We start from the raw sequence: 26,185 nt of genomic DNA on the forward strand, positions 1-26,185 counted from the left end.
GGAGAGAGAAAGCAGAGAATGAAGGAAGAAAGTCTGCACTGACTGAGATGAATGCTGAATACACTGAAATGGACAGAGCAGTCCCTGCACGCAGTCCGGAGCGTCAGTGAGGGGACCAGAACAGACTGGAAGCAATGGCAGCACGAATGCCGGAGACGGAGATGGCGGAGGCAGTGCTGAACCTGCAGAGCACAATGCTGGAATGACTGGGGGGGCTGCTATATATAGCCCCCAGGCCAGAAAACTGGCCGACCTGCCAGATCTGGCCGAGTTTGGCCAGATCTGGCCGACCTACCCAGAAAATGGGCCGACTGCAGAAAAACAGCCCAGTTTGGGCTGTATGACACCCAGAGGCTGCAGACTGACAAGGACAGCCACAAAATGAACTGACAGAGCTCCTCTGTCTCCTGTCAGACTCTGACAAGAGCTCACAACCAGGAGATGACAGACTGAGAGTGATAAAGAGCAGGCTAACACCCCCTCTCATATCCTGGGAGAGTCTGAAGACCCAAGAACCGCATGTGATGAAGCAAAGAAGCCTGAGGCAAAGGCTTCGTAAAGAGATCAGCTGCATTGGCCGCCGTAGGACAATAGACCACCACCAGCTCCGAATCCACGATCCGCTCTCGAACATAGTGATACTGAACCTCAATGTGCTTCGTGCGAGCATGAAACAACGGGTTCTTGGCTAGAGTAAGAGCACTCTGGTTATCCACGCGCAGCTCCGTAGGTCCGGTCTGGGAAAAGCCAATCTCCGCCAATAAGTGACGGAGTCAATCTGCCTCCATAGCGGTCGAACATAGGGCCCGATACTCGGCCTCTGTAGAAGAAAGTACCACAGTAGGCTGCTTCTTGCTACTCCAAGAGATAGCACCGGATCCAAGGGTGAAAGCATAACCTGTAGTGGATCGTCTCGAATCCACATCACCTGCCCAATCAGAATCACTCCATCCAGAAAGAGTAAACGCATCTCCATACATGATCCCGAAGGATTGAGTCCCCTGTAAATAGCGAAGAACCTGCAAGGCCGCCTGCCAGTGAGCCTGGGTAGGAGTCTGCATAAAAGAAGACAATAAAGCCACCACAAAAGAGATATCCGGCCGAGTGTGAAGCAGCCAGATAAGAGAGCCGACAAGGCACCTGTAACGGGTGGGATCTGGAAGGGGAACTCCAGCTGTCAAAAGCTTGGACTCGGGGTCCATGGGGCATGAGATAGGCTGACACTCAGCCATATCAAACCCTGAAAGAAGCTCGGAGATGTACCTGTGCTGTGAGATAAAAATGCCCTGTGCCATCTGATAGATCTCCTGGCCTAGAAAGAAGTGAAGGATCCCTAGATCCGTCATATCAAACTCCTGCTGAAGAATGGATCGTGTATGCTCCACCTGCTGAGTGTCGCTCCCTGTAATGATAAGATCATTCACATACAAGATAAGGAACACTGAAAGAGAATCCACAACCCGTAAGTAGAGGTTGGGATCATAAGTGGAGCGCGCAAAGCCACTCTGTAGAAAGAAGCGGTCAATCCGCTGGTACCAAGCACGAGGAGCCTGCTTAAAGAGCCTTCCGCAGCCTGTAGACATGATCCTCCTTCCCCTGCACAAGAAAACCAGGAGGCCGTGAAACATAAATCTCCTCCTCAAGAACGCCATTCAGGAAAGCAGACTTGACGTCCATCTGATAAATAGGCCAATGGTGGTGAGCAGCAAGAGCCAAAAGAACTCGAATGGTGGACATCCTAGCTATAGGAGCAAAAGTCTCGAAGTAGTCCAAGCCTGCACGCTGTGCAAAACCCTTGGCAACAAGCCTAGCCTTATGCTTGTCCAAGGAGCCATCTGCAAGATACTTGGTCTTAAAGACCCATTTCACACCTATCACCTTTCGTTTCGCGGGACGCGGAACAAGCTCCCACGTATGGTTTCCCTCGATGGAATCGAGCTCGGCCTGCATAGCCTGTCTCCAAATATCCTGTGCAAGAGCCTCCTCCACAGTGGAAGGCTCAGAATCCTGAAGAATCTGTGACATAAGAGCATAGTTCACACATAGTGAACTATCCCACTGGGCCTGTAAACGTGCTGATCGACGTGGACCTGTAGAAGAAGCAGGAAAGTGAGTAACACCTGAATCCTGCACGAGCCGGCGATACCATAAAGGAATCCTGAGAGACTCCTGCTGCTGTGAGAGAGACCGGGGGGTCTCCAGAACCTGCAAAGCACCCAAATCGGAGAGGGACTCCCCCTCACCGAGTGAAGGTAGATCCTCCGCATCAGAAGAAGGCTGTGTATCCCGTGAAGATCCCGAAGTGGTGGTGGAAGAGCTCGTAGAAGACGAAGTCACATCCACCAAAGGGGAAAGGGAAGCCGAAGAAGGAGGAATAGGGGGGGTGCTAAGGGGTATCCTGGAAGGAAGTGAAGGGAGAGAAGGGGGGGGACGGGGGGGGGGGGGGGGTCCGTCGATGACGAAGAAACATCTGTAATGGAACCATCAATCGGATCCTCAGAGGCCGAAGCCTCATCAAAGATCACATCCCTGCTCACCTCAACCTTCTGCGTCGTCGGATCGTAGAGCCAATATCCCTTCGTGGTCGTGCTATAACCAACGAAGATAAGCTTTCTCGACTTAGAGTCGAACTTCGTTTTCCTCTTCTTCTTGTCCACATGAACAAAAGCATCGCACCCAAAGATGCGAAAATGGGACACAGAAGGCTTCTTCCCAAAGAAAGCCTCATACGGAGTCATGTCCTGTAACGCCGAAGTTGGAGAGCGGTTGCGTATATGCACCGCTGTAGCCACCGCCTCACCCCAAAGGAAATGAGGAAGTCTCCTATGCTCCAGCATAGATCGGGCCATCTCCACCATGGTCCGATTCGCACGCTCCACCACACCATTCTCTGATGGTGTGTTCGGATGGGAATACTCCACCCGAATACCATGATCCCTGCAAAACTGAGAGAAAAGGTGAGAAGTGAACTCGCCACCGTGATCAGCTCGAACGCCATGAACCTTGGAAGTTGTTTGGGTCTCCACAAACACCTGCCACTCACAGAAACGGGAGTACGCCTCGCTCTTGTACTCCAGGAAATAAGGCCACACATAACGACTAAAGTCATCCACAATCAGCATCAAATACCTGGCCTTCCCGAGGGAGGCCGTGCCCATAGGTCCGCAAAGGTCGGTGTGAACCAACTCAAGCGGAGAAGTAGCCCTCCTTGAGGCAACCTGCGGGTGAGGCTGCCGATGCTGCTTGCCCCTCAAGCAGCTGGGGCACAAAGTGTGAAGAGGAGGGAAATCAGGAAGTCCCTCCATCCTCTTCCTCCTAGAAGCCCGGCGAAGAGAATCGAGGTTCAAATGACCATACCGAGCATGCCAAAGCAGCCCAAGCTCATGGGAAGTCCGCGCAGCCAAGTTGGTGAGCATATAAAGCCCACCCTCCTGTGTACCTGTCCAAAGAGCATCACCTGTAGAAGAATCCTCCACTGTGACTGCATCCTGTGTAAAAATGACTTGGGTACCAAGCTGAGTAAGGCCATGCGCAGATAATAGGTTAAAACCCAAATCAGGGACATAGAGAACTTTGGCGGAGGAAGACCGCCTGTCAAAAAACATAGGTAAGGTCCCCACGCCTTGAACAGGGACTGTAGAATTGTCACCAATGGTGACGGTACCCCCTCTGGAACAAAGATCCTGAAGCCAATCCTGACGGAAGGTCATATGTGAAGATGCTCCGCTGTCGACGAGCCAAGGCTTCTCCTGTGTGGTAGAAGCTAGGGCTGTATCCTCCTCAACAAAGACATGCACAAACGCAGATTCTGTTGTGGCTGGGGCCGCCTTCGAGTCCTTCTCCTTAGGCTTCAAATGGGGATACTTCTGCCAACACTTCTCCTCGGGATGAGTGCCCTTCCCACAATGGGGACACTTGGGCTTCTTCTCCTTCGCATCCTTCTTGTCCTCCTCCTCCTTGTCCTTGGCGTTCTCGTTCTTTTGTTTGTTCTTGTTGCCGCCACCTGTGCCGGCCGTAAATGCCTTGGTGGAGCCACTGGCTCCCACCTCTTTGAGTCGCTCGTCATGCTCCAAGACAAGCGAGGAAAGTTCCTCCCATAGGAGTGTCTCACGGGTCCTCGAAGTGATGAGGCTGGTGTAGAAGACATCATAACGGGGTGATGGCAGCTGAGCCAACATAATCATCGTCATATCCTCAGACGATATCAGATGACCAAGACAGGCTAGCTTGCCTCGCATATCCTCAATCTTCGTGATGTGCTCCTTCATGGAAGGAGAACCATCAAGACTGAGCATCCACAACTTCTCCAAGGAAATCTTGTGGGCAAATGTCTTGTGCTGATACAAAGACGCAAGTTTCTGTCACACTTCCGCCGCGGTTTGTAACCTGTGAACATGTACAAGAACAGAATCATGGAGACTCATAAAAAGAAAGCAACGGGCTCGAGAGTTGAGCCTATCCCATAAGGCTGCATGGTCCATAGAGGTGCCAACGGATGAATCCACGGGGGGACGGTCGATGGGTGAAGAAACAAGCTCGCAAAGGTCAAAGGTATCGAGGATGCAGGCCACCTTGCATGACCATAGGGAGTAGTTGGAACCATCCAACTTATCTTCCTTCGGAAAGGAAGGGAGAATCGGCACCTGAATAGAGGGAATCAAGGAAGTCATTCCGCACATCTGAAGCAGTCTTCACTGAAGAAACCTTCGCAGTAGATGGAACCCTCTGAGATGCATGGACTGAAGAAGGACGAGTGCGAGGAGGTTCTTCCCGACGTCGAACCTCATGATAATCCCGCCTCCGCTCAGAGGAATGATGAGAAAGAAGTTCATCCTCTGAGTCATCAAAGCCTGAAAACTGGTAAGACATCTTCCAATCTGCAAAATACCAAAGAAAGTTGTGCCGCAGTCGGAAGAGGACCAACAATGTGGTCACCAACCACCAAGATGCAGGCAGAGAGTGCCTACAAACACCTGGATCTGCAAAACGCAAAGATAACTGATGTCGATCACCAGAAGAGAGACCACCAGCACCAGGAGACAGCCCGGAAAGAAGTTGCCAGCAGGAAATGGGCCGCTTGGAGTGGGAGCGACCAGCAGAACAGCAAAACGCAGCCTGTAGGGAGGTCGCCCACCAGAAGGAGGGACAGCCTGGTGGAAAACGCAGGGTTTCTGCGTCGCTGGATGACGTGGCAGCCTCTGCAGGTAGCGTGGGCAGCAAAACGCAGGCTGAAGGGCCTCCTGAAGAAGTCGCCTGGCAGTTGTTGATCAGATGGCAGCAGCAGTAAGGTATCTCACTCCTGAGGGTATGTCCTCCGTGCTCTCAATCAGGCAATGATACCATGTGAGAGTGCGCAACGGAAGAAGAACACGAACACAGAGGAGAGGAGAGAGAAAGCAGAGAATGAAGGAAGAAAGTCTGCACTGACTGAGATGAATGCTGAATACACTGAAATGGACAGAGCAGTCCCTGCACGCAGCCCGGAGCGTTAGTGAGGGGACCAGAACAGACTGGAAGCAATGGCATCACCAATGCCGGAGACGGAGATGGCGGAGGCAGTGCTGAACCTGCAGAGCACAATGCTGGAATGACTGGGGGGGCTGCTATATATAGGCCCCAGGCCAGAAAACTGGCCGACCTGCCAGATCTGGCCGACTTTGGCCAGATCTGGCCGACCTACCCAGAAAATGGGCCGACTGCAGAAAAACAGCCCAGTTTGGGCTGTATGACACCCAGAGGCTGCAGACTGACAAGGACAGCCACAAAATGAACTGACAGAGCTCCTCTGTCTCTTGTCAGACTCTGACAAGAGCTCACAACCAGGAGATGACAGACTGAGAGTGATAAATAGCAGGCTAACAAGAACAAAAACTCAAAAAGCATGGGATGCACAGGCTTTGTCGCTGATTGCATTGGCAGTTCAGCGGTCAATCATCCCCCACATTTGTTCAGCAGCTTCTTCACGAGAAGCTTGGCTAACTTTGGAGCAGATGTTTGCAGGCAAGAATGAGACTCGCATCTCTTTCTTAAAGAAAGAGCTAGAGACATTGAAAATGGATGAAGGTGATTCTATTCAGGATCACTTGAATAAAATTCAGGACTTGTGAGAGCAACTCATGAATGTTGATGAGTACTATTCGGATGCACAGATGATATCTACTACTTTGAACTCATTACCTCCTTCATACTTGGCTTTTCACACGGCCTTAAACCTCACCATGAGGATTGCCGCACAGCCAATCACTTTTCTTCAGTTAGTCAGTTTGCTTCTAGAGAAGGAGCAAACACGGAGGAATAGTGGGGTGGATGCTATAGCCTCTGAGCATGCTTTTATGGCTAGACAGAAGGGCAAAGGTAGCCAAGTGAAGAATTCTCCGCAGAGTTCTGGGACTTCTGGCACATCACAGGCAAACAAAAAACAAGGGCACGCAAGCCAAAAAGGGCAAATGCCATTATTGCAAGAAGCCAGGCCACTACATCACTGAGTGCGGAAAGCGCATTGCCAAAGAGAAGAAAAAGGAGTCAGCAATGTATGTTTCTGATGCTCCTTCCATTGCTACTAAGTCTGCATTCTTTGTTGCAAACAGGGACTATTGTTTTTACACATGCTGTTATGACACCTCTTGGGCATATCAAGCATTTAGCTCTACTGAGGATGTAGGCACTTCGTTTTTTGACAGTGGTGCTTCTAGGCATATTACATCTCGCAGAGATTTATTTGCATCTGTTCATGCAACTCCAGTTGGCAAGTGTGTACAATGTGCCAACAATGCATCATACCCTGTTAGAGGTATTGGAGAGATTGTGCACATAGCCATTGATGGCTCTATTCTTCGCCTACAGGATGCTTTATTTGTGCTAGGCATAAAGAAGAATTTACTCTCTATCTCTTCTTCGGCACGTTGTGGATTGCAGTGTCAAAAGATGACGTACCTGTGAGACAGTAGGGCTTGCGAGGAGAAACACGGAGTGAACTCAGCAAACATGGAGAGGAGAAGAGAAGAGAGAAGAAACTCTGATGAATGGAATGATGAAGTTCTTAATCATGGAGTGAATGTGATACAAGGGAACAAGGGTGCCGTAGCACAAGGAAGATGATGAAGACAGCCACGAACCACGAACCGTAATGTCCTCTTGAAGGGGTGTGAGGGTAGTGGAGAGGCTGGAGAGAAGAGGTGATGGACTGAATGAATCAGCCGTGAGGAATGAATGAAAGAGTGGTCTATAAATAGGCACAGTCAGTCTAGGGCTGCAAACCCTAAACGCAAAACGCAGAAACGCAAACTGCGGGTAAAGGGTGAAGGGTTTCTCAACAGGTCACATTTGATGATGACCGATGCATGATGAGAGACAAAGAACACATGACTTTGGTCTTGACAAGCACTTTATGTCATGGGTTATACGAGTTGGATGCTCTTTCAGTTGATCAGTCAGCGTATTTGACATCCACTCTTACTCCTGCTATGATACAGGTAGAGTTACGGCATGTTAGAATGGGGCATGTGAACTTTGGCAGCTTGATGCTCTTACAGCGTACGCAGATGCTAGATGGATTACCTCTACTAGAGAGACCTCCTGAGCACTTGCACGAAGGATGTATTTTGGGGAAAATGCATTGCTTTTTGTTTCCCCGTAATGTTGCTTTTCGAGCAATAGCTAGGTTGCAGTTAGTGTATTCAGATGTATGTGGGCCTATGCAAACAAAGTCATTGGGAGGATGTTACTATTTTGTGACTTTTATTGATGACTTTACTCGATTTTGTTGGGTCTACTCTTTGGTCAAAAAGTCAGAAGTGTATGATGCATTATTGGCTTTTATTGCACTTGTTGAAAACCAGTCTGGTTGTAAAATTAAGACTCTCCGTTCGGACTGAGGAGGGGAATACATGTCCTCTATGCTGAATTTCTTTTTGAATCAGAAGGGCATTGTCCATCAGTACACTACTGCTTATACTCCACAGTAGAATGGGGTTGCAGAGAGAAATAATCGGTCACTCATGGAGATGGCTAGATGTATGCTGAAGGCAAAGAGCTTGCCTCACAGTTTCTGGATGGAAGCCGTCATGTGTGCTTGCCATTTTTTGAACAGATGCCCCACCAAAGCTTTGAAGAAAATTACACCTTTTGAGGCTTGGAACAGCCGGAAACCTTCTGTTGGACACTTTCGTACCTTTGGGTGTCTTGCTAGCAAAGAATGTCCATTAGACAACAGCTAATAACTGCTGTAAATGTTCCTAAAAATGTAGGGAATGATGCTGAAAATAATCAGCAAGATCTTACCCATGATGTCCCATAAATTCAGCAAGAACATGTGCTTTGGTACAACTTGAACTAGCTGTACATCACATTGAACCTGCAAAACGGCAAGCTGTTAATGCAGATTTGCAGGCTGAACAGCCAGCAAATCTTGACCATTGGGTCAGTAGGTCGACCATAGTGCAAGGACAGCCAAATAGGTTCGTTCCTGGTATAAACTATGTGGCTGACTATGCATGTTGATAGATTGTAGTGAGCCATCATGCTTCTAGGAAGCAATGGATAGAAAAGATAGTAAGAAATGGCATAAAGCAATGCTATCAGAGATGGAATCTCTCATGTAAAATAGCACTTGGGATTTGATGCATTTGCTTAAAGGGAAAAATTGCTACTATGTAAATGGCTTTACAAAATGAAAGTCACTTTTCGTTCTCTGCCAAAGTACAAGGCATGTTTGGTTGCTAAAGGGTACAAGCAAGAACATGGAATTGATTTTGGTGAAATCTTTTTCCTGTAGTCAAAATGACTACTTTGCTATCTATTTTGGGCTTGGTTGCATATGAAGACATGGAACTCATAGAGATGGATGTAAAAATTGCTTTCTTACATGGTGATTTGCATGAGGAGATGTATATGCAATAGCCTGAGGGTTTTGCTACAAAGGGGAAGGAGCACATGTTATGTAAACTCAACAAGAGTTTGTATGAGCTGAAGCAAGCACTACGAGAATGGTATCATAAATTTGATACCTTGATGCAATCTGAAGGATTTCGTCGTTCTCAAGTTGATTACTACTTATACACCAAAAAGGCAGCAGATGGCAGCCTTATTCTCTTGGTTTTGTATGTGGATGACATGTTGATTGCAGGCAAGGATGTTCATGCCTTGGACTCCTTGAAGCAAAGTTTACACAATAGCTTTGATATGAAGGATCTTGGTGAGGCTAATCACATTCTTGGCATATGCATACTCGGAGACAGATTGAAGGATGTTCTTTATCTGTCATAGCCGGAGTATGTCACTAAGGTTTTGTAGCGTTTCAATATGGATGGGGGGAAAGCCATTAGTGTACCATTGCCTCCATATGACAGCCCTACATTTGATGATGGAAAGGCTGAAATGGCCAAGATACCTTATGTTGCGGCTGTTTGGTAGCTTGATGTATGCTATGGTTGCTACACGTCTTGACATTGCATTTGTGGTGGGAGTAGTTAGCAGATACACGGCATATCCTGGCAAAAAGCATTGGAAAGCAGTGAAGGGTATCATGAGATACCTTAAAGGCACAAAGGATATGCGTATCTGCTTTGGTAAGCAAAAGTCATTTGTTGTTGGGTTCACGGATACAAACTATGCTGGCTATTTTGACTACAGGAAGTCTACTTCAAGATATGTGTTGATGTTCACAGGTAGAGCAGTCTCTTGGATATCTAAGCTGCAAAAGTGTGTTGCATTGTCTACTACAGAGGCATAATATTTGGTTGGAACCGATCTATGATTCACATAAAGCGGTAGTTCCTTCAATTAATACGTGGTCTTTTCACATACACATACAAACAAAGACCTCACTCCCTCGCTCAACACTAGATTGGCCCCAAAGTCTGGCGGCCCTTTCGGCATTTCTTTATCAATTAAAAGATGGAAAGTTACAAAAATGAAATCTTCCAAAGTACAAAACCTGTGAATAGTTGGCTCTCATCTTTTCTGAGTAAATTTCAGCTACATAAGGACAGTACATCATATCCAGAACAACATCCCAAGTAGGATAACACTTTCTGTGACCATAACTCAATAATTCAATTGCAGAATTTCAATCTGTAGAACTCTGTATTTACTGTTTTTACTGTCTAGGATATCCAAAACAACATCCCAAGTAGGAGAACACTTTCTGTGACCATAACTCAATAATTCAAGTGCAGAATTTCAATCTGTAGAACTCTGTATTTATTGTTTTTCACATGTTTCTTGATCTGTTCTCAGCCTTATTCCATTCTAGATCTGTTCCATACCAGTTGGACTACAAACCCTTTGACCTTGGCATCATTCGAGCAGTAAAACAGTCCCACAAACAATACTAAATCAGAGCTGAAAACACTGTTCTTGTGTGGTGCGGTCATCACTTTCTTTAGTTCTTGCATTGAAGAAGCAATCCTGAACCTGGACAGTGAGGCTTTTGCCTCAGCAAAAGTGCAAAGAAAACAGAGAACTGTACATTCGATGGAATCAACCCATCATGCAGAGCATTTCCTCTGAGAATAGAGAGAGAGTTGCCTAGAGAGAGCAAGCTCTATCTCCGTATATGAGTCAAAGACGAAGTACTCTCCATAGCTGATATACTTGCAGCAATCTACCCTCAACCCTTGAAGACTTCACACTCAGATCTATCCCTCTTGCCTATTACATTTCTTTTAATGCTCTCTCTCTCTCTCTCTCTCTCGGGAGTTTGCGCCCAAATTGTGACACATGGCATACATGTAACAATTTTTCCGTTTAAATCTTCCGGTCTAAAATTCTCCATGATCGGTGCGAAATTTGACCTCAGCACAAACTAGAGAATTATCCTTGTGCAAAAATGAAGATAATGACGCAAATAGATTCTAGGTTCCAAAAATAGTAACTCCCTAAATTTTAGGGATGGTGACCCTTGCATTCCTTTAGTTGTTTTGAGCAACTTTTATCATTGCAACCACATCAAAAAGTGTAATGTGGCTCAGTCATGGTGACTTTTACTCTGTGAGCATTCTCACATGTGCATCTTCTGTCTTGGCCAGACTAATTGTCTTGCACCATCTCTAGTGTCTAAGCACACAGTCCCAAACCACTAGCATTCTATTTCTCAGTGCCCATTCAATTTGGTCCCAAGGCTTAGACAAACCATTAGTTCAAATTGTCCCAAGCAAAGATCCCGGCTAAATCCAAGAGGACTCTGGGGGTGAAAAGCAACAACAACTAAAGAAAAGAAAAGAAAATATTTATATAAGTAAATAAGGAAAGCAATTGCAAAAAGTATCACCACCTGGTGACAATGGCTGCTACTGAGGCATGCAAATAGGCTTTATGGCTTTCACGTCCGGTAAGAGAGCTTGGTATTATAGAGGTTCCTATTCTCCACTGTGACAGTCAGAGTGCTATCATGCTAGCACAAAATCCTATCTTTCACGCAAAGACAGCACATACAGGTAAAGTATCACTTTATTAGGAATGTACTTGACAACAAGGGCATTGAGCTTGTCAAGGTACATATAGATGATAACCGTGTAGACCTTCTCACGAAGGTTCTTCTAGTCGAGCAGTTTGCTCATTGTTGCTAGATGATAGGGGTTGGATAGTATATGTGTATTTCAGCTTTGTACATACATGGACTTACCTGATTTTTTTCTCTACCTTTAGACACGTTGCCTTTAGGTGGGAGATTGGGCTTACCATGCCTTTTACAATGTTCGGGTGTTAACGCACCTTTACACTCTTGTACTTTATATATTATCTAAACCTAAAAGGTGATACACTTGTCTTTGTACCAAACATCCATTGTGTCGTGCTCACACTCCTCTCTACTGCTTTCTGTTGTTTGTGCAATATTTGATACTCTCACCCTCAGCTCACTCAGTCTGATCGAATGGGCTGCAACAATACTTTCACATTGTTGCAATTTCAATTTAACTGATATGCAACATTGCATCCAGTTGACAAGCCCCTCATCTGTACTTGACATGCTAGGAGTACCAAATGCATTAGAAAACATTCTTGTTTGCCTACTTTGGATCATTGCAATGTGACTTTGCATGAAAATTTGCATACAACCAGTCATACTGAGATACATTTTCCCATACATTGCGTATATTACTAGCTACATTTTTCCTCATGTAAGCATTTTTCTCATTTAAGAATTACTAGCTACATTTTTCCTGATGACTAGCACTATACAGAGCATTTGCATAACCAACATTAATACCATGAGTTTGAACACAATGGACTATATATATGCATTGCCAAACTTGCCACTTTGTGCCCAAGCATCATGCCAACATTGTTATACATCAGGATATGCATATTGCTAGCCATACTCGAATGTATACATTGGACCTTGCACACCATGCCTTGGTTGTTGCATATGATAAGAAGTTGTGTCATACATCCTCGTATGCAGCTCCTGACCCATCATAGCATGGAAACTAGTGCCGCTACCAAAGTAATCTAGGTGCCCCATAATTGCATGCATGCCGTGTTATCCAAAAAGCATTGGATTGGCACTTTCAAGTTGGCCTTGCATATGCATCAATTGCTTGATTGACATCATTTGCTTATGCTCCCTATCCACATTGAGAACATCATGTTGCTATATTGGCTCTTCCTTTGGTGCATCTTGCTGTCCCAAAGCTCTTGAAGATTATTTCTTGTTCTTGCCTTTTTTGTCCTCCTTTAAGGGGTCCAAAAGCGTATCACCTAAGGATCATTTGCCAATTGCATTAACATTTTAGTTCTTGTCCTCAACTGATCTTTTATACTAGTCATAAAATTTCTCTCTTGTTGGTCCTCAGCATTAAGAGATCTAGAAGGACCCACCTCTTGTCCAATTCCCTCATTCTTAGCTTACCGACCATGCTTCGAGCCTTGTCCAAGATTAGGCATTGCATTTTTCCTAACACTTTGTGATTTTTCAGACTAAGAGGCATCATCCCTGCTTGATCCCATCTTATTATTTGAAGACATTCTTGATGCAATGCTTAGCTGAATACAATTTTAGCAGTAGAGCAAAGCTTCTAACCTTCAATCAGGTGCCTCAAGCCCACCAAGTCAAGGGTATTGATGGTATCCCGGCAATGGAACCATGAAACTAACCTTCCTTCTTCCAAAGGGTAGTGATAACTTGATTTAATACTAATTACAAGCATAAAAGTTACATAAACTGAAAATGCAAATGGTACCACTTAATCCTGGATAATGGATAAGGTGTTAGCCCCAAAATTGCGCCCCTTGTGGTATTTCTTTGGCTTTTATTCCATATGGGTGAAGTATAACTGAGATTCTTAATCTCCTCAGTTGATCCAAACGCCCCTTGTTGCCACAAATGATTAGCAAGCCTTCAAACCAATTTGCCCCTTCGTTTGCTTGGTGATTGGCCTTCACCCTACTCCTTGAAACAAATTCAGTCTCAAATCTGATATTGGCTGGCCATAATCTTGAATCTCCTTGAAATTCTTAAATTTCGGCTACTGGAATTCAACTCCTAGGCCCTCAGTTCTGAGGAGGCATCTCAAGGTGGCTATCAAAACCCTAATTGTTGCCCTAAATTAGGGTTTACAGCAGAGATTGATTGAAATGTCTTTCCCTAATGGCTCCAACTGCTAGAAAATACTGAGATAACTTGAGAGTTGGTTGGGGGATGAGAGAGAGAGAGAATGTTGTAGAGAGAGAAATTTTAGAGTTTCATATTAAGAAACGTTGAAAAGCTACTATTGCCCTGCTGAAACAGCCATGGGAGTTGTCTCCTATAGCTTACGACCACTAGCAAGACTGTTGCCCCCTCTTGTATGCTGTCATGTGCACCAAAAAGACCTTGGGCTGCTGTTGCTTGCCCCTAGAGGGTTCTAAACTCCTATCACATGCTATAGGATTGATCCTTGGTGGTTGCAAATGACATTAGCAACTTCTCCTTACTCTCTAACAGCCTCCTTCTCTATTACAATTGCTGGAATAGACTTCCACTAGCCCCTAAAAACGTTTTTTCCATTGGCATGGACAAGTTTTGCCAAGTTGCAACCTTCTAATTCCATTTTTCAGCATTATCCAGCTTATTAAATTAATTTTCAAAACATTGATTCTATAAATTAATTTAATAATTATTCTAATATTCAAAAAATTAATTTCATCAACCAATAATTAGATTTGTCAATTTTTCTTCAAAGTATTCATAAGCAATTATTGATTCTTAGACCAACATTAATTAATTAATTAATGTCTAGTCTCTAATGTGATCATTAAGATTAGAGGCTAATAAATTGGTCTAGGCCAAAATCTGACACTGAGTATCGGCTAGTACTTGCCAGATATAACTTATTATAACTTTTGCCTTTGGCACCAACTAATATCTCAGGGTCCAAGGTTCCACACTGTGAAATAATTGACATGCACCTCACATGTACAAGTCACATTAGCACATTTGATTAACTTTTAATCAAATGCTAGGCAAAGCTAAAAATTTGCATGTCCTCATGATAGCCTTCATTCATCTTCTTTGTATGTGTCTCCTCATGGCTCCTCTAGCGTCTACTATTGATGACTAGTATGGAGACGTAACTCATAGTTGATAACATACGTTCGATATTTCCATATGTGTATGGGTATAAAAGCATGATTTAGCTCCCTTCCCCCGGGCTGAATCATACATTGCTCTAAAAAATTGGAAATACATAAGAATAATAAGTTGAACCTTGGCAGGAATTGTAAACATTTCAACAAAGCTTACACTCTAAAAAACAAGCATAAACTACAATGAAAATTGATAAATGAACTAAATTAATTTTGAGAGTGTAGGCTATAGAGCACTTAGAACTACAACACGGAAGAGAGAGAGAGGATGAGGCTGAGCACTCAACAATGAGCACACTGCAATATGCATGGGTTGAACACACAAAATCCTATTTTTGCATATGTTGAGCACATTGCCCTAAATCTAATTTTTGCATATGCTATCCTGGTTCTGCACAGTGCACGAGCTGACGATTGATCTTACTGGTTGCACATGAATAGGCTGAGATGCATAGCTGCACATGTAGATAATCTACAGGGAAAATATTGAGATTGCAGCAAAAAAGTCACAAAGCAAAAAGTAGCAGTTTTGACAAGTTGGAGCCATTTTTAAAAAACCCAAAAAATGGATAGGTATGAAATGGCTTTTTATACGTTTGCATACCAGACGTTTACGTGTGTCTGGTATGTTGAATCTTGCATGTGTGAATCCAACTATGGAGACATTGTTTATTCATCTAGAAGTGTTACATTGGAGACTTGCATGTTGAGCTAAAAATACATTATAAATTGATGAGCTCTTTATTACAGCCCCAAAAATCAAATGATCAAACTTTCATTAAAAGAAGAAATGTGTTTCTAGAGAGTGTCTATGTTCCATAACCCAAGTGTTAATTTGGGAGGACGCATCCGTTTATTAAGAGATAGGCTACTTAACACTCATCAGTCTTAATTTCGTTTTGTAGAATATCTCAATTTGATGTGTAGTCAAGGTTGCTTGAAACCAGCCTTCCTTCTTAGATAGGGTGGTAAATAACTTGATTAAGTATGAATTACAAGAAGCATAAAGTTCACATTAACTGAAAATGCACACTTTACCACTTTAATAATTAGACATTGAATACCTTGTTGGCCCCAAAATTGGCACCCCTTGAGATATTTCTTTATCTTATATTGCAAATGAAAGAAGTATAACTGAGATCCTTTGATCTCCTCTGCTAATCCAAGTGTCTCTTGCTGTCAAAAATAGCCAGCAAGCCTCCAAATCAATTTGCCCCTTGGTTTGCTTGGGGATTGGCCTTCACTCTGCTCCTTGAAAGACAAATTCAGTCCCAAATTTTATATTGATTGGCTAGTCTCTCAAATCTCCTTTAAATTTCTCAAATTCGATTGTTGGAATTCAAGTCCTAGATCCTCAATTTGAGCACACATTTCGAGGTGGTTGTCAAAACCTTGATTTTTGTTGTAAATTAAGGTTTACAATAGAGATTTTTCAACATCTCCACCTTTGATGACTCAAATGGTTGGATTTTATTGAGATAACTTGAGAGATAGTTGGGGGATGAGAGAGAATGTTGTAGAGAGAGAAATTTTATAGTTTCATCACGAGGAACGTCGAAAAGCTAATGCTGTCCTACTCAAACAACCATGGATGTTGTCATCTATTACTTAGGGCCGCCAAAATGATTGTTGCCCCCCTCATGTATACTATCATCTGTACCGAAAGTACCTTGGGCTGTTGTCGGCTGCTCTTGGAGGGCTCCAAATTGCTGTCACATGCTATTGGACTAATTCTTGGTTGCTGCAAATCATATCAACCACCTTTCTTTGGTCTATAATAGCCTCCTCTCTCACAATGGTTGGAATAGACTTCCACCAATCCCTAAAAGCGTTTATTCCACTTGCATGGGCAAGCTTTTTAAATGGTAACCTTCTGATCTCATTTTTCAGCATTATCTAGCTTATTAAATTCTTAAAATTAATTTAATAATTATTCTAGTCTCAAAAAATTAATTTCACCTGCCAATAATTAAATTGACTAGGCCAATTCATCTTGTAAGTATCCTCGAGTAATTAGTGACCCTTAGACCGACATCAATTACCTAATGCCTAGTCTCTAGTGTCATTACTTACATTAGTGACCAATAAATCAGTCTAGGCCCAAATCTGACACCGGGTACCACCTAATACATGTCAAGCAAAACTTATTACAGATTTTACGTTTGACATCTATTGCATCCTCGAGGTCCTTGGCCTGTTCCCATGAAATAACTGCCATGTGCATCACATGTGCTAATAACCTTGCACATTTGATTAATAACTTAATCAAATGTTATTGGCAAGATTAAATCATCTTAAAATTTCACATCCTTGTGACATTGCTTGTGATGTTTTAGGAGGTGGTTATGTTACCAAAATGTGAAATGTGAATGAATTTTAAATGTTTTAATTAAACTTCACATAAGAGTTAAAATGTGAAAATGTTTTAATTAAACTCTAAATGTGAAAATGTTTGATGATAGTTCCTCTAGCACTAGGCATGGTGATAAGTGTATTGGTCTCAAATGGAAGAAACTTTGCTACAGAGGCTTTAGTCTATGGTGATAAGAAGGTTGTTGGAGGGTGGTGGAAGTTGAATGGTAGCCATTCTGAGCTTGGTGGAGGGAGAGGAGGTGATCAGATTTGGCTCTGAGAGGCGACGACGACTGATCGCGCACCGTGACAAGACAGGGGGAATAGGTTTTCCCTTCCGCCTCAAGAGAGGCGGTGGTAGAAGAGGAGGGCTCATTAGCGGAGCTGGTGTTTAACCCCCCTTTTGAAGCTGTTGGTGCCATCAGATTTGTCATCAGAGCTACGAATCAAAAGATACATTTCAGCTGATTTTCTCTCTCTCTATAGCATTCTCTCATCTCCTCTAGTCTATGCACAAATATTCTCAGTAATTCTCAGCCATTGGTAGCAGAATACAGCTAAATTTGGTGGACAATAGAGAGTTTACTGCTGTAAACCCTAAATTACAGCAATAATTAGGGTTTAGCAGCCACCTTGGGACCCGTGCCATCAGTCAAAGGCATTGTACATTGAAATCAGCACCGTAAATTCGTGGAATTGTGAGGATTTTAGATGCCAGGCCATCTATTGTGAATTTGGGGCAGCATTTGACCAGTTGGGGTTCCATTAGAGCAAGTCCTGGGTGAAAATCAAGGGGCAATTTGCCCGAATGCTTTGCTGATTATTGGAACAGCAAGGGGCTTTTGAATCAGCCAAGGAGATCCTGAAATCTCGGCTTGTAATTTATCCATTAGCAATTGAAATTAAAGAAATACCGAATGGGGCGCTAGTTTTGGGGCCAACAGGGTATCCACTGTCCAAGTTTATGAAGGTAAAGTGAGCATTTCAGTTTATGTTCATTTGCTGATTGTTGTAATTAAGTGCTTAATCAGGTTAAACCACCCTATCCGAGAAGATAGGCTGGTTCCAATAAGCATTGCTATGTATTGCATAAATGCTTGGTCTTTTTATGGTATTAGAGCATAAGTGTTCACTAGCAAATTTCATGGAAATTGTTTTCAACCTGTAAATCTAAGACTTGACACTTAGAGCCTTTGCATAAAGTGTTATTTGGAATTTACTAGATGCCCATCATTGAGCTTGCTACAAAGTTGCAGTATGAATCTATTTTTTGAGGGGTTTGTTTTGGGTACTAGTAGTTGTGTTGTCTTGCTACTTATTGGTGACCCATGAGATTTAGATATATGGATCTTGTGAGTGGAATAGTAGCTCTTGAGCCAGTTTTGGTTACTTTGAGTGTGGTCATTCATAGAAGAGTGATTGCACAAGAGAAATGTACAGAGTGGTGTGAGGCATGCATTAGAGAGATTAGCAAAGGCTTCATGATTTATCTATGCTCAATCAGACTATTAGGTCTATCTTTTGAAGAAGAAAAAAAAAACCTTCAAGGATAGGGAAAAGTCAAGAGCTCATAATTTTCATTTTCCTAGTTTCCTTGGTCCACAACAGTTCATGTGGTTTCATTCCAGGAAGTTGCACTTTAAGGAAGGCTAAGACTAACATATCCATGTTTAGGGCTTTCCGAGCATCTCGTGTATCCAATGACAAACCATGGATTTGGTGGGAAACTTAGAGAAAGTTGGTAAGGCTATCTGTAGTTGGCATAGCTGTGTCTGATTTTATAATTGTTCATGGTGACAATTAGTCACATGAGTCCACAAAAGGGCTGAAGTACTGAGATTGTTGAAAGATATTATCTTTCAGATTCAGTTCATAGTTTAGATTGAAAGGTATCCTGTCTCATGCATGTTCTCATCAGTGTGGTGTTTTGGTTTTCATTCACATCTTCATGTGCTGCATTACAGCAATCTTTCACTTTGGAAGTAGGAACAGAGGAGTCTTCTTAGTTCTATGCTTATTAGATTGAGTTGAAAAAAAAGGCAAAGTAGAGAGCGAATTTCGTCTCAATTTATGGGTCCTAATGGGCTAATAAGTACACAACAAGAAGCAACCCTGCCACCCCTAATGGGCGAGAACTCAATCTGTAGTTGGAGGAGGGTTTCTTTATGGATACCCAAGGGGTAGATGCCCTAACATCATTACTAAAGTGGTATTTAATATGTGCTTTTTCATATCATCATTCAGTGTTAAATTTGCCATTGTAACAGCAATATTTGGTTGAGTAACATAAACTGCTATCATAGGCTTCCACTATGTTTTGCTATCAATCTGTGCCAGAGGGCTGGTTTGTTAAGTAAAAACATGATCTTGTCTCTTGTTTTCAGAAAGTGGCGACATGGTTGTTGAACACACAAGAAGGTGGCTTTAAAAAGATCTTGAAGGATGGAGATATGGCCCGAAAGAAGAAAATGAAGGAGTCTTTGTGGAAACTCATGTGCTATTTGGGACTAGAGCTATTTGTTTATCGGATTAGCTGCAACAGTCCTTGGTTTTATGATACAGATGCCTTCTTCAATGGATGGCCAAATCAGACTTTAAAGCAAGTTTTATTTTATTTCACTTTCTTGAATCTATATAAAAGAGGCCACTGTTGCTTTTGTTACTTGTGTATTCTTAACTGTATGCACGGCAATATATAAACTGGAGGCTAGGGTCCAACCTCTAATTGCATAACAATCGGGTTGTTTTAGATCATCAGCCATTTAGTGTGGTGATTCTACCACATTTAACCTTTTTTTCTTTTTTTTTGTTGATAACTTTGTTCAGGCTGCAATTGAAATTGTACTATACTTGCCAGTGTGGCTTCTACATATACAGTGGTGTGGCACTTCTTGTGTGGGAAACACGCAGAAAAGATTTTGGCGTAATGATTTCCCACCATATCATTACATTGATATTAATTGTCCACTCGTATACGGGGAGGTACTTACCCTGATTTTATATTTCCATCCTCCTGATTTATAGGTTGTTGACATGGGTGTGGTTAAATCATGTGCTCGTATGGAATGACCAAAGCAGAGGTTTTTGTGAATATTTTCAAGATTATAAAAGATAGAATTATAAGGATCCTCAATCATTTAGACAACGGCTTGTAGATCTGTATTCATCCTCACCTGCTCTGTTCATAATGTGCTTATCTGGATTTTATATCTCCATCCTTCTGATTCATAGTTTGTTTTAAATTGGTATGGTTAAATCATGTGTTCGGATGGAGAGACCAAAGTAGCAAGGCATTTGTGAATATTTCCAAGATAAAAAACACACTGAATATATAGATCCTCAACCATTTAGACAACGGCTTGTAAAACTATAGTCACTTCTTACAGGCTTTGTTCAAAATTTCCAATACAGGTTCTTCAGGATTGGTTCCGTGGTGTTAGCACTTCATGATGCAAGTGACCTTTTTATGGAGCTCGCAAAGCTATGTAAATACAGTGGGAAAGAGCTCAGTGCAAGTGTTTGCTTTGCATTATTTGCTCTTTCATGGTTTCTTCTGCGCCTCATTTACTTTCCATTTTGGGTCATATGGAGCAGCACGTAAGTTTCAGTCAATGCTTTAAGTGGCAATGCAAAATATCCATGTCTTTTTTAATGAACTCTGATGATCAATTTGCAGTTATGATATAGTCAAATTTATCGGTTTTTAAAAAATCTATGTTTTTTTTGTTAACGAACTCCCATGATCAATTTGCAGTTATGATTCCGTCAAATATATTGATCTTTCAAATTCGTATGGTACCTGGATCTATTATATTTTCAACACAATGTTGATAACACTGCTGGTGTTTCATATTTATTGGTGGATGCTCATTTGTAGAATGGTGCATAAACAGTTCCAGAATAAAGGAAAAGTTGATAATGACATAAGATCAGGTAGCTGAATGTCATATGGCTTAACATGTCTTCCATTTTGGCATTTGCATATAGAAAGTAATTGTCTCTTGTTCCTTTCTCAGATTCTGAAGATGAGGATGAATAATGCTGAACTTTATCTTGGTGTTTGGAAACTCTTCCACTGTACTTTTATTTTTGGCAACTTGTATCTATGCTTAAATACCTCTCTGTGTGTGAGGAGAACAGGAGGCTGCATGGTGCATGCAAGACATGACTAAGCCTTTCTGTTTGTATGCTCGTCAGAAGCTTGAAGATCTGAGATGGGTATTGCTTGGGTAGAAAAAGCAGGAGCCATCTGATTTGTATATTCCTCAGAAGTTAACAGGCACAACTTAAGAGACCAACCTTTAGAGCAATAAGGAAAGCTCATACTTGATGAAGGCCACTGAATGAGACACTTTTCTAGTTAAACATGATGAGTATCACCTGACAGGAATGATCATCCCTGACTTGACTCCATCACATCCGCAGATTTTACTTTGGTTGAGTGTACAGTAACCGATTCTGCAGGATGATATTCCTAATTACCTGAGGCATTAGTTGGGGGAAGACACTATCTCTGTGCCTTTCAAAAGCATACATACAATGATTACTTTCTCCTGGAAATCACGAATGCTTATGGTTCTTTTCAAATCATGAATTGGTAGCATAGGTCTGTGCTTATGTGCTAGTATACTTGACATCTTTCTTAAATGCTTTGTGAATGTTCATTAACAAGACCTTTGGTTCCAGAAGATCATATCAAGAGGAAGCCAAGGTGCTGGACATAAGCTGGGACACCCCAAAATGGCTTAAACAGCAAAAGAAGAATTTGTATGTTGATGCCCTTATCCCATGTAAGCTTGTTAAGTATACCTGCAATCGCTGTATAGGCCACATGCCTTGGGCATATGGGGTATTCACTATTCCTGCTTTTCTCAGTGATATGTTGCCAAGACTGGGGGGTGGGGAGGGCAGGAGGCCAGAATAGGTTAATGGTGCACCCAATGAGTTTCCAAATTAACACTGTTTGATATTGGTGGACATGGAACTGAGTGCAGAAGAAATACATGTCTCTGTTCTGATCAGGTCTTTTGGTTTGTCATGTACAATGTGAGCAAAGTGTTCACATAAGAACTGACTTCTTTTACCCAACTCTCTTAGCTGTGATCATAACTAACAGTCAGTTGGGAGCATCTTTGGATTTTCTAGTTATCTAGCTGTGATCATAAGTAACAGTGAGTTGGGTGCATAAGTAACACCAGGCAAAAATTATCTTGAGCAGGGGTAGGGAGCTAATTCAGACAATCCTCTTTTTGAACTTACAAGAAGAGAGGCATGTCTCTTTGGGATTTACGATGGTCTAAAGGCTGTTGAATCCTTTGTTTTCAAGTTGTCAGTCTAAAAATGATCTAGGCCAGGGTAACGGAGCCAATTCAGACAAGCTTCACTTTGAAATGACAAGAAGAGAGGTGTGGCTATTTGGTATTGCCTCTTGGGACAATACATATATTTGGAATTGGTTTTCCAATTCCATGAAGTGTACCCTTGGGAGTTAAACTAGGCGGGTTGATAAGCATCAATACGTAGAGTGAGCACCATGAGGGCAGTGTAATGATTCAATTGCTTGCAAGAGCAATGGCACTCTGATTGTTGCAGTGGACAATTGTGGGAGAGTCACATGGAAACTGAAGTGCTGTCAATAAGCTCCTCAAGTAGATAGTCTCCGTGGTACCATCAAAGAGAGCTCTATACTTGGCATCGGCCATGGAAGCCTCCACCATCTCTTGTTTATGGTTGGCCCAAGAGATGAGTGTCATGCCCAACATAAAAGAGGTAGCTACCATGGAAACATGGGGTGTTAGGTTCTCCTATCCAATAAGAGTCAGTGTACCCTTACAAACATAAACCAAAACTATAGGTGAGGCCATAAGAATAGGTACACCATAAACATCTCAAAACACATTGTAGAAGAAGCCAAGCTGGTATACAAGACTAAATAGTGCTCATATAGGGGTACAATGCAAGGATGAGCTAGTACATGTCTAGTTATATGGTTAATTAGTACTTGTATATCTAGTTTCACCTAATCAAGATCGGGGGGTAGAGTATGTCATACATCTTGGATGAAATAGTATGAGGGTAGTATTTGGGTTGGGTTTTCAACTCCATCAGTTGTTGCTTGTGTTGTTGGTGGATCTTCCTCATCGCTCTCTGATACAGTATCTTTGTTTGATACCTCTAAATTTATGGGCAACATTATGCTCTAATCTCCTCAACTCTTTGGACTACTATCCCTCTGCGTGGGTGCATTGTTGGTAGTCACTGTTTAGTAGAAATTGCTAAGGTGTGAATGTTGCTCCTTTGTGTAGTGCCAATTTGTAGTACTGGTGTGCAAACCTTTAAATCTCAATTAGAAAGTGGCCTAAGTGGTACTAGTTTAGGGACTCCATAGCTAGTCTTAGTGGGATATCTTCTCCAAATAGTGTGGGATATCTAGCTCGAATTGTTCTATAGGCTCTACATCTATAGACGTACTCCTTGCTTTTTGCCTCCTAGCATAATCCATAGATTTGCTCACTTGTAGGGTTGTGGGTTGCTCTCTTGGTCTCGATCTCGAGCTGGTGAGAGAATACCTTAAGTTGGCCAATGGCTACCCATCTATCATGTGGTATGTATATATCTAGGTATCCAAGTCTCTCAATGAAGCCATCCATGATAGTTTGCATGAAGTGATCTCTGTAGTAAGACATCTTTGGGGGAGGGGCTACTTGGGTGATAACCATGTGTGTTATATGCACAATTGGTAGAGATTGTTGAAGTACTAAATGAGATTTTACATTCCCCTCAAATAGTTTTGTGGTGTATGTTGGTACTCTCTTCTTAAATTAACATTATGGTTTATGTTCTTAATTTCATGTACTCTATGTACTATCAAATTCATTAATGATGATGTAACATTGTGTATTAGCACATACCAATGGTATTATGTGTATGCAATATAGTAACATCTATGGTAAAATTCTAACATTATGTACTTGTGTGTTTACAACAACTAACAATTGATTACATATTTATGTGTATTAGCATATACAAATTGTCACATGTACACTAATTAAATGGTTAACATTTACTTGTATAAAGTGTGTGCATGTGATATGTCATAAACTTGACAAGAAATACATAAACAATAGAGATATTTTTTGCATTAATAGAAAGGAAACTATAATCTTGATTGACCTAGTACATAAAATATCATTAATTGAACCTTTGGTTCTTTTGGTAGAGGGAAATATGGATTTTTAGACTCAAAAAGCAGTGGTCTACACAAGGACCTCTTATTTGACATGTCACTCAAAAAGGCCTAGTTTTGTGACATTGCAAAGTTGTTATAAGGCAATAAAAGCATAAAATGCTCCACCTTTTTTTTCATTGAAAATGTATGATGTCTTTGACCTTCCCACCATAAGCACAATCTTCCCAATGTTTAAGGTTCTTGATATGTGCTTGAAAGGTCTTACATGCATTAAAGGTTGAATTTTTAAGGTGGAGTGAAGACCTATTGGCAAGCACTTACTATGCAAATTAGTAAATTGGTAATAGAATGGCCATTTTACTTCTTGAGGCCAAAGCACTAATGACGAGTGGCATATTCTCATCAATATACAACACATAATGAGCATATCATATTCAAATGTTAGGAAACTTGGTGAGAAGGTGCATTAGGATGATGGGAGTTAGCATACAATTTTTTCTTGAAAGGAGGTGTACATGTAAGAAGAGCCAAAGTTCTGACTATCTAGTAGCCTTTTATAAATTGACTTCTAGAATTGAGAGCTTTCATTCTATTGTTCCATTAAATACGGAAAGATAAAAGTGTTTTTACTCATCTTATCAAGCTCATCTTGTAGTTTTCACTTTGGATGTGCCAATGTAGTGACCTTTAGAAATACCCTTGGTTCATATCTTGATCTCTTAGGATCAAAGAATTTTTTTTTTCCAAGAATGTGGTAAGATTATATTTAAAGCATGTATAGATCATTATAGCATCTTGAGATGCATCAAGGTGTCAACCTTAGCTCTAATAAAGACTAGCATTTTATAGAACATTTTAAGTATCCAACATTTGGGGTTAAGATTCTCATGAAACTAAGCATTTTAGATGTAGTCCCTCTATTTTCCATAGGCAACTTCCTCACTTTCTTGCCAAAAATGGTGACATTTCTCCTTCACCAAATAAATGTTAATGTTAGATAACATCCAAGATGCTAACTAATTTCTACCTTATTTCATTGAAGTATCCTTTGTCTCCAAATAGTGCCATTTTCATGGCAAAACAATCCCTCAAATTGGCATTTTTCAACCACTTTTTAATCCTTTTTGATACTTGGGAAAGATGCGTGTGCTTCTTAATGATTTTCCACACTCGAAAAAAATGCATGCACTCCCAAAAGAGGCCTTTTTTGGTCTCCTCACCTCTCTTGTAGAATGGGTACCTAAGGGACATGGAGATCCTCTTAGCGAAGGTGCTGCCAAGTGGTAGTTTATGAGTTAGGATGTTCCACCTCATGAGGTTCGAGTGGTTGGAGGGGATAGCCTTCCACATCCCTTTTAAGTGTCTCTTCCATGTTGCCATCTCAAACACTAGATATTCCTTCCCTTTGGTCCATAAGTGGAGGAAAATTTTACATCATGATCCTACGAGGTTCAACCATTTCCTATAGCTCCATAAGAGTATACCACTCGATGATTCAAGAGACTTGAGTAGGTGTACATCTCTCTACGTGCTCTACCCTATGCATTGTATCCTCTATAGCACAATCTGCTAGCGATGCCGCCTTTCTTGGTCTAACCAATTGATGCCTCTAATTTCCCTTTGCTCTCTACCCCATTCATCCCTTGATTTCTAGATCCCATGCATATGCAATGACCCAACCACGTTGTCCTCCACTAGGAGAGGATTGCAAGCATGGGGATTCCACCAAATGTTTAGCAAGAACAAGTCCCCCTTCTTGCCATAAGCCAAGACGACCATGAGGTGCCTTTGATGGGTGTTTAAGCAATCCAATGTCTCATAAAATCCACCCAAGGTTGGGTTTCCTGGATTCTTCTAAGGGAGTCCAACCATAGTCTTATAGACTTGGCATGCAAGGATTTAAGGCCTGATCCTCCATCTTGCTTTTTAGCCGTTAGGATTCCCCATTTGATCTAGGGCTACATCTTCTTGCTAATGATGGAGAGAAATTTTCCTAACAATTTCTTCACCTTCTCCCATATTGCCTTGGAAAAACCAAGCAATGATCCCACAATTAGCAATTCATATGCTCTTGAATAC

The 26,185-nt window shown here is 42.1% G+C and overlaps 1 protein-coding gene across 1 annotated transcript in view; it reads left to right on the plus strand.

Annotated features, from left to right (window-relative positions):
* The window catches only part of LOH2 (LAG1 homolog 2), an 86,907-nt gene extending 65,403 nt beyond the window's left edge, over positions 1-21,504 (plus strand). Inside the window, exons 2-6 of the mRNA XM_087689198.1 lie at positions 19,302-19,516; positions 19,744-19,899; positions 20,329-20,514; positions 20,672-20,850; positions 20,934-21,504. Coding sequence (XP_087545324.1) covers positions 19,302-19,516; positions 19,744-19,899; positions 20,329-20,514; positions 20,672-20,850; positions 20,934-20,956 — 759 coding nt within the window. The 3' untranslated portion in view covers positions 20,957-21,504. The remainder of the gene's footprint in view (positions 1-19,301; positions 19,517-19,743; positions 19,900-20,328; positions 20,515-20,671; positions 20,851-20,933) is intronic.
* The last annotated feature ends 4,681 nt before the right edge of the window (positions 21,505-26,185 follow it).

This window comes from Lygodium microphyllum, chromosome 12 (assembly GCF_053477565.2).
Source record: "Lygodium microphyllum isolate KBCC chromosome 12, Lygodium_microphyllum_v1.1.10, whole genome shotgun sequence".
Taxonomy (NCBI): Eukaryota; Viridiplantae; Streptophyta; class Polypodiopsida; order Schizaeales; family Lygodiaceae; genus Lygodium; species Lygodium microphyllum.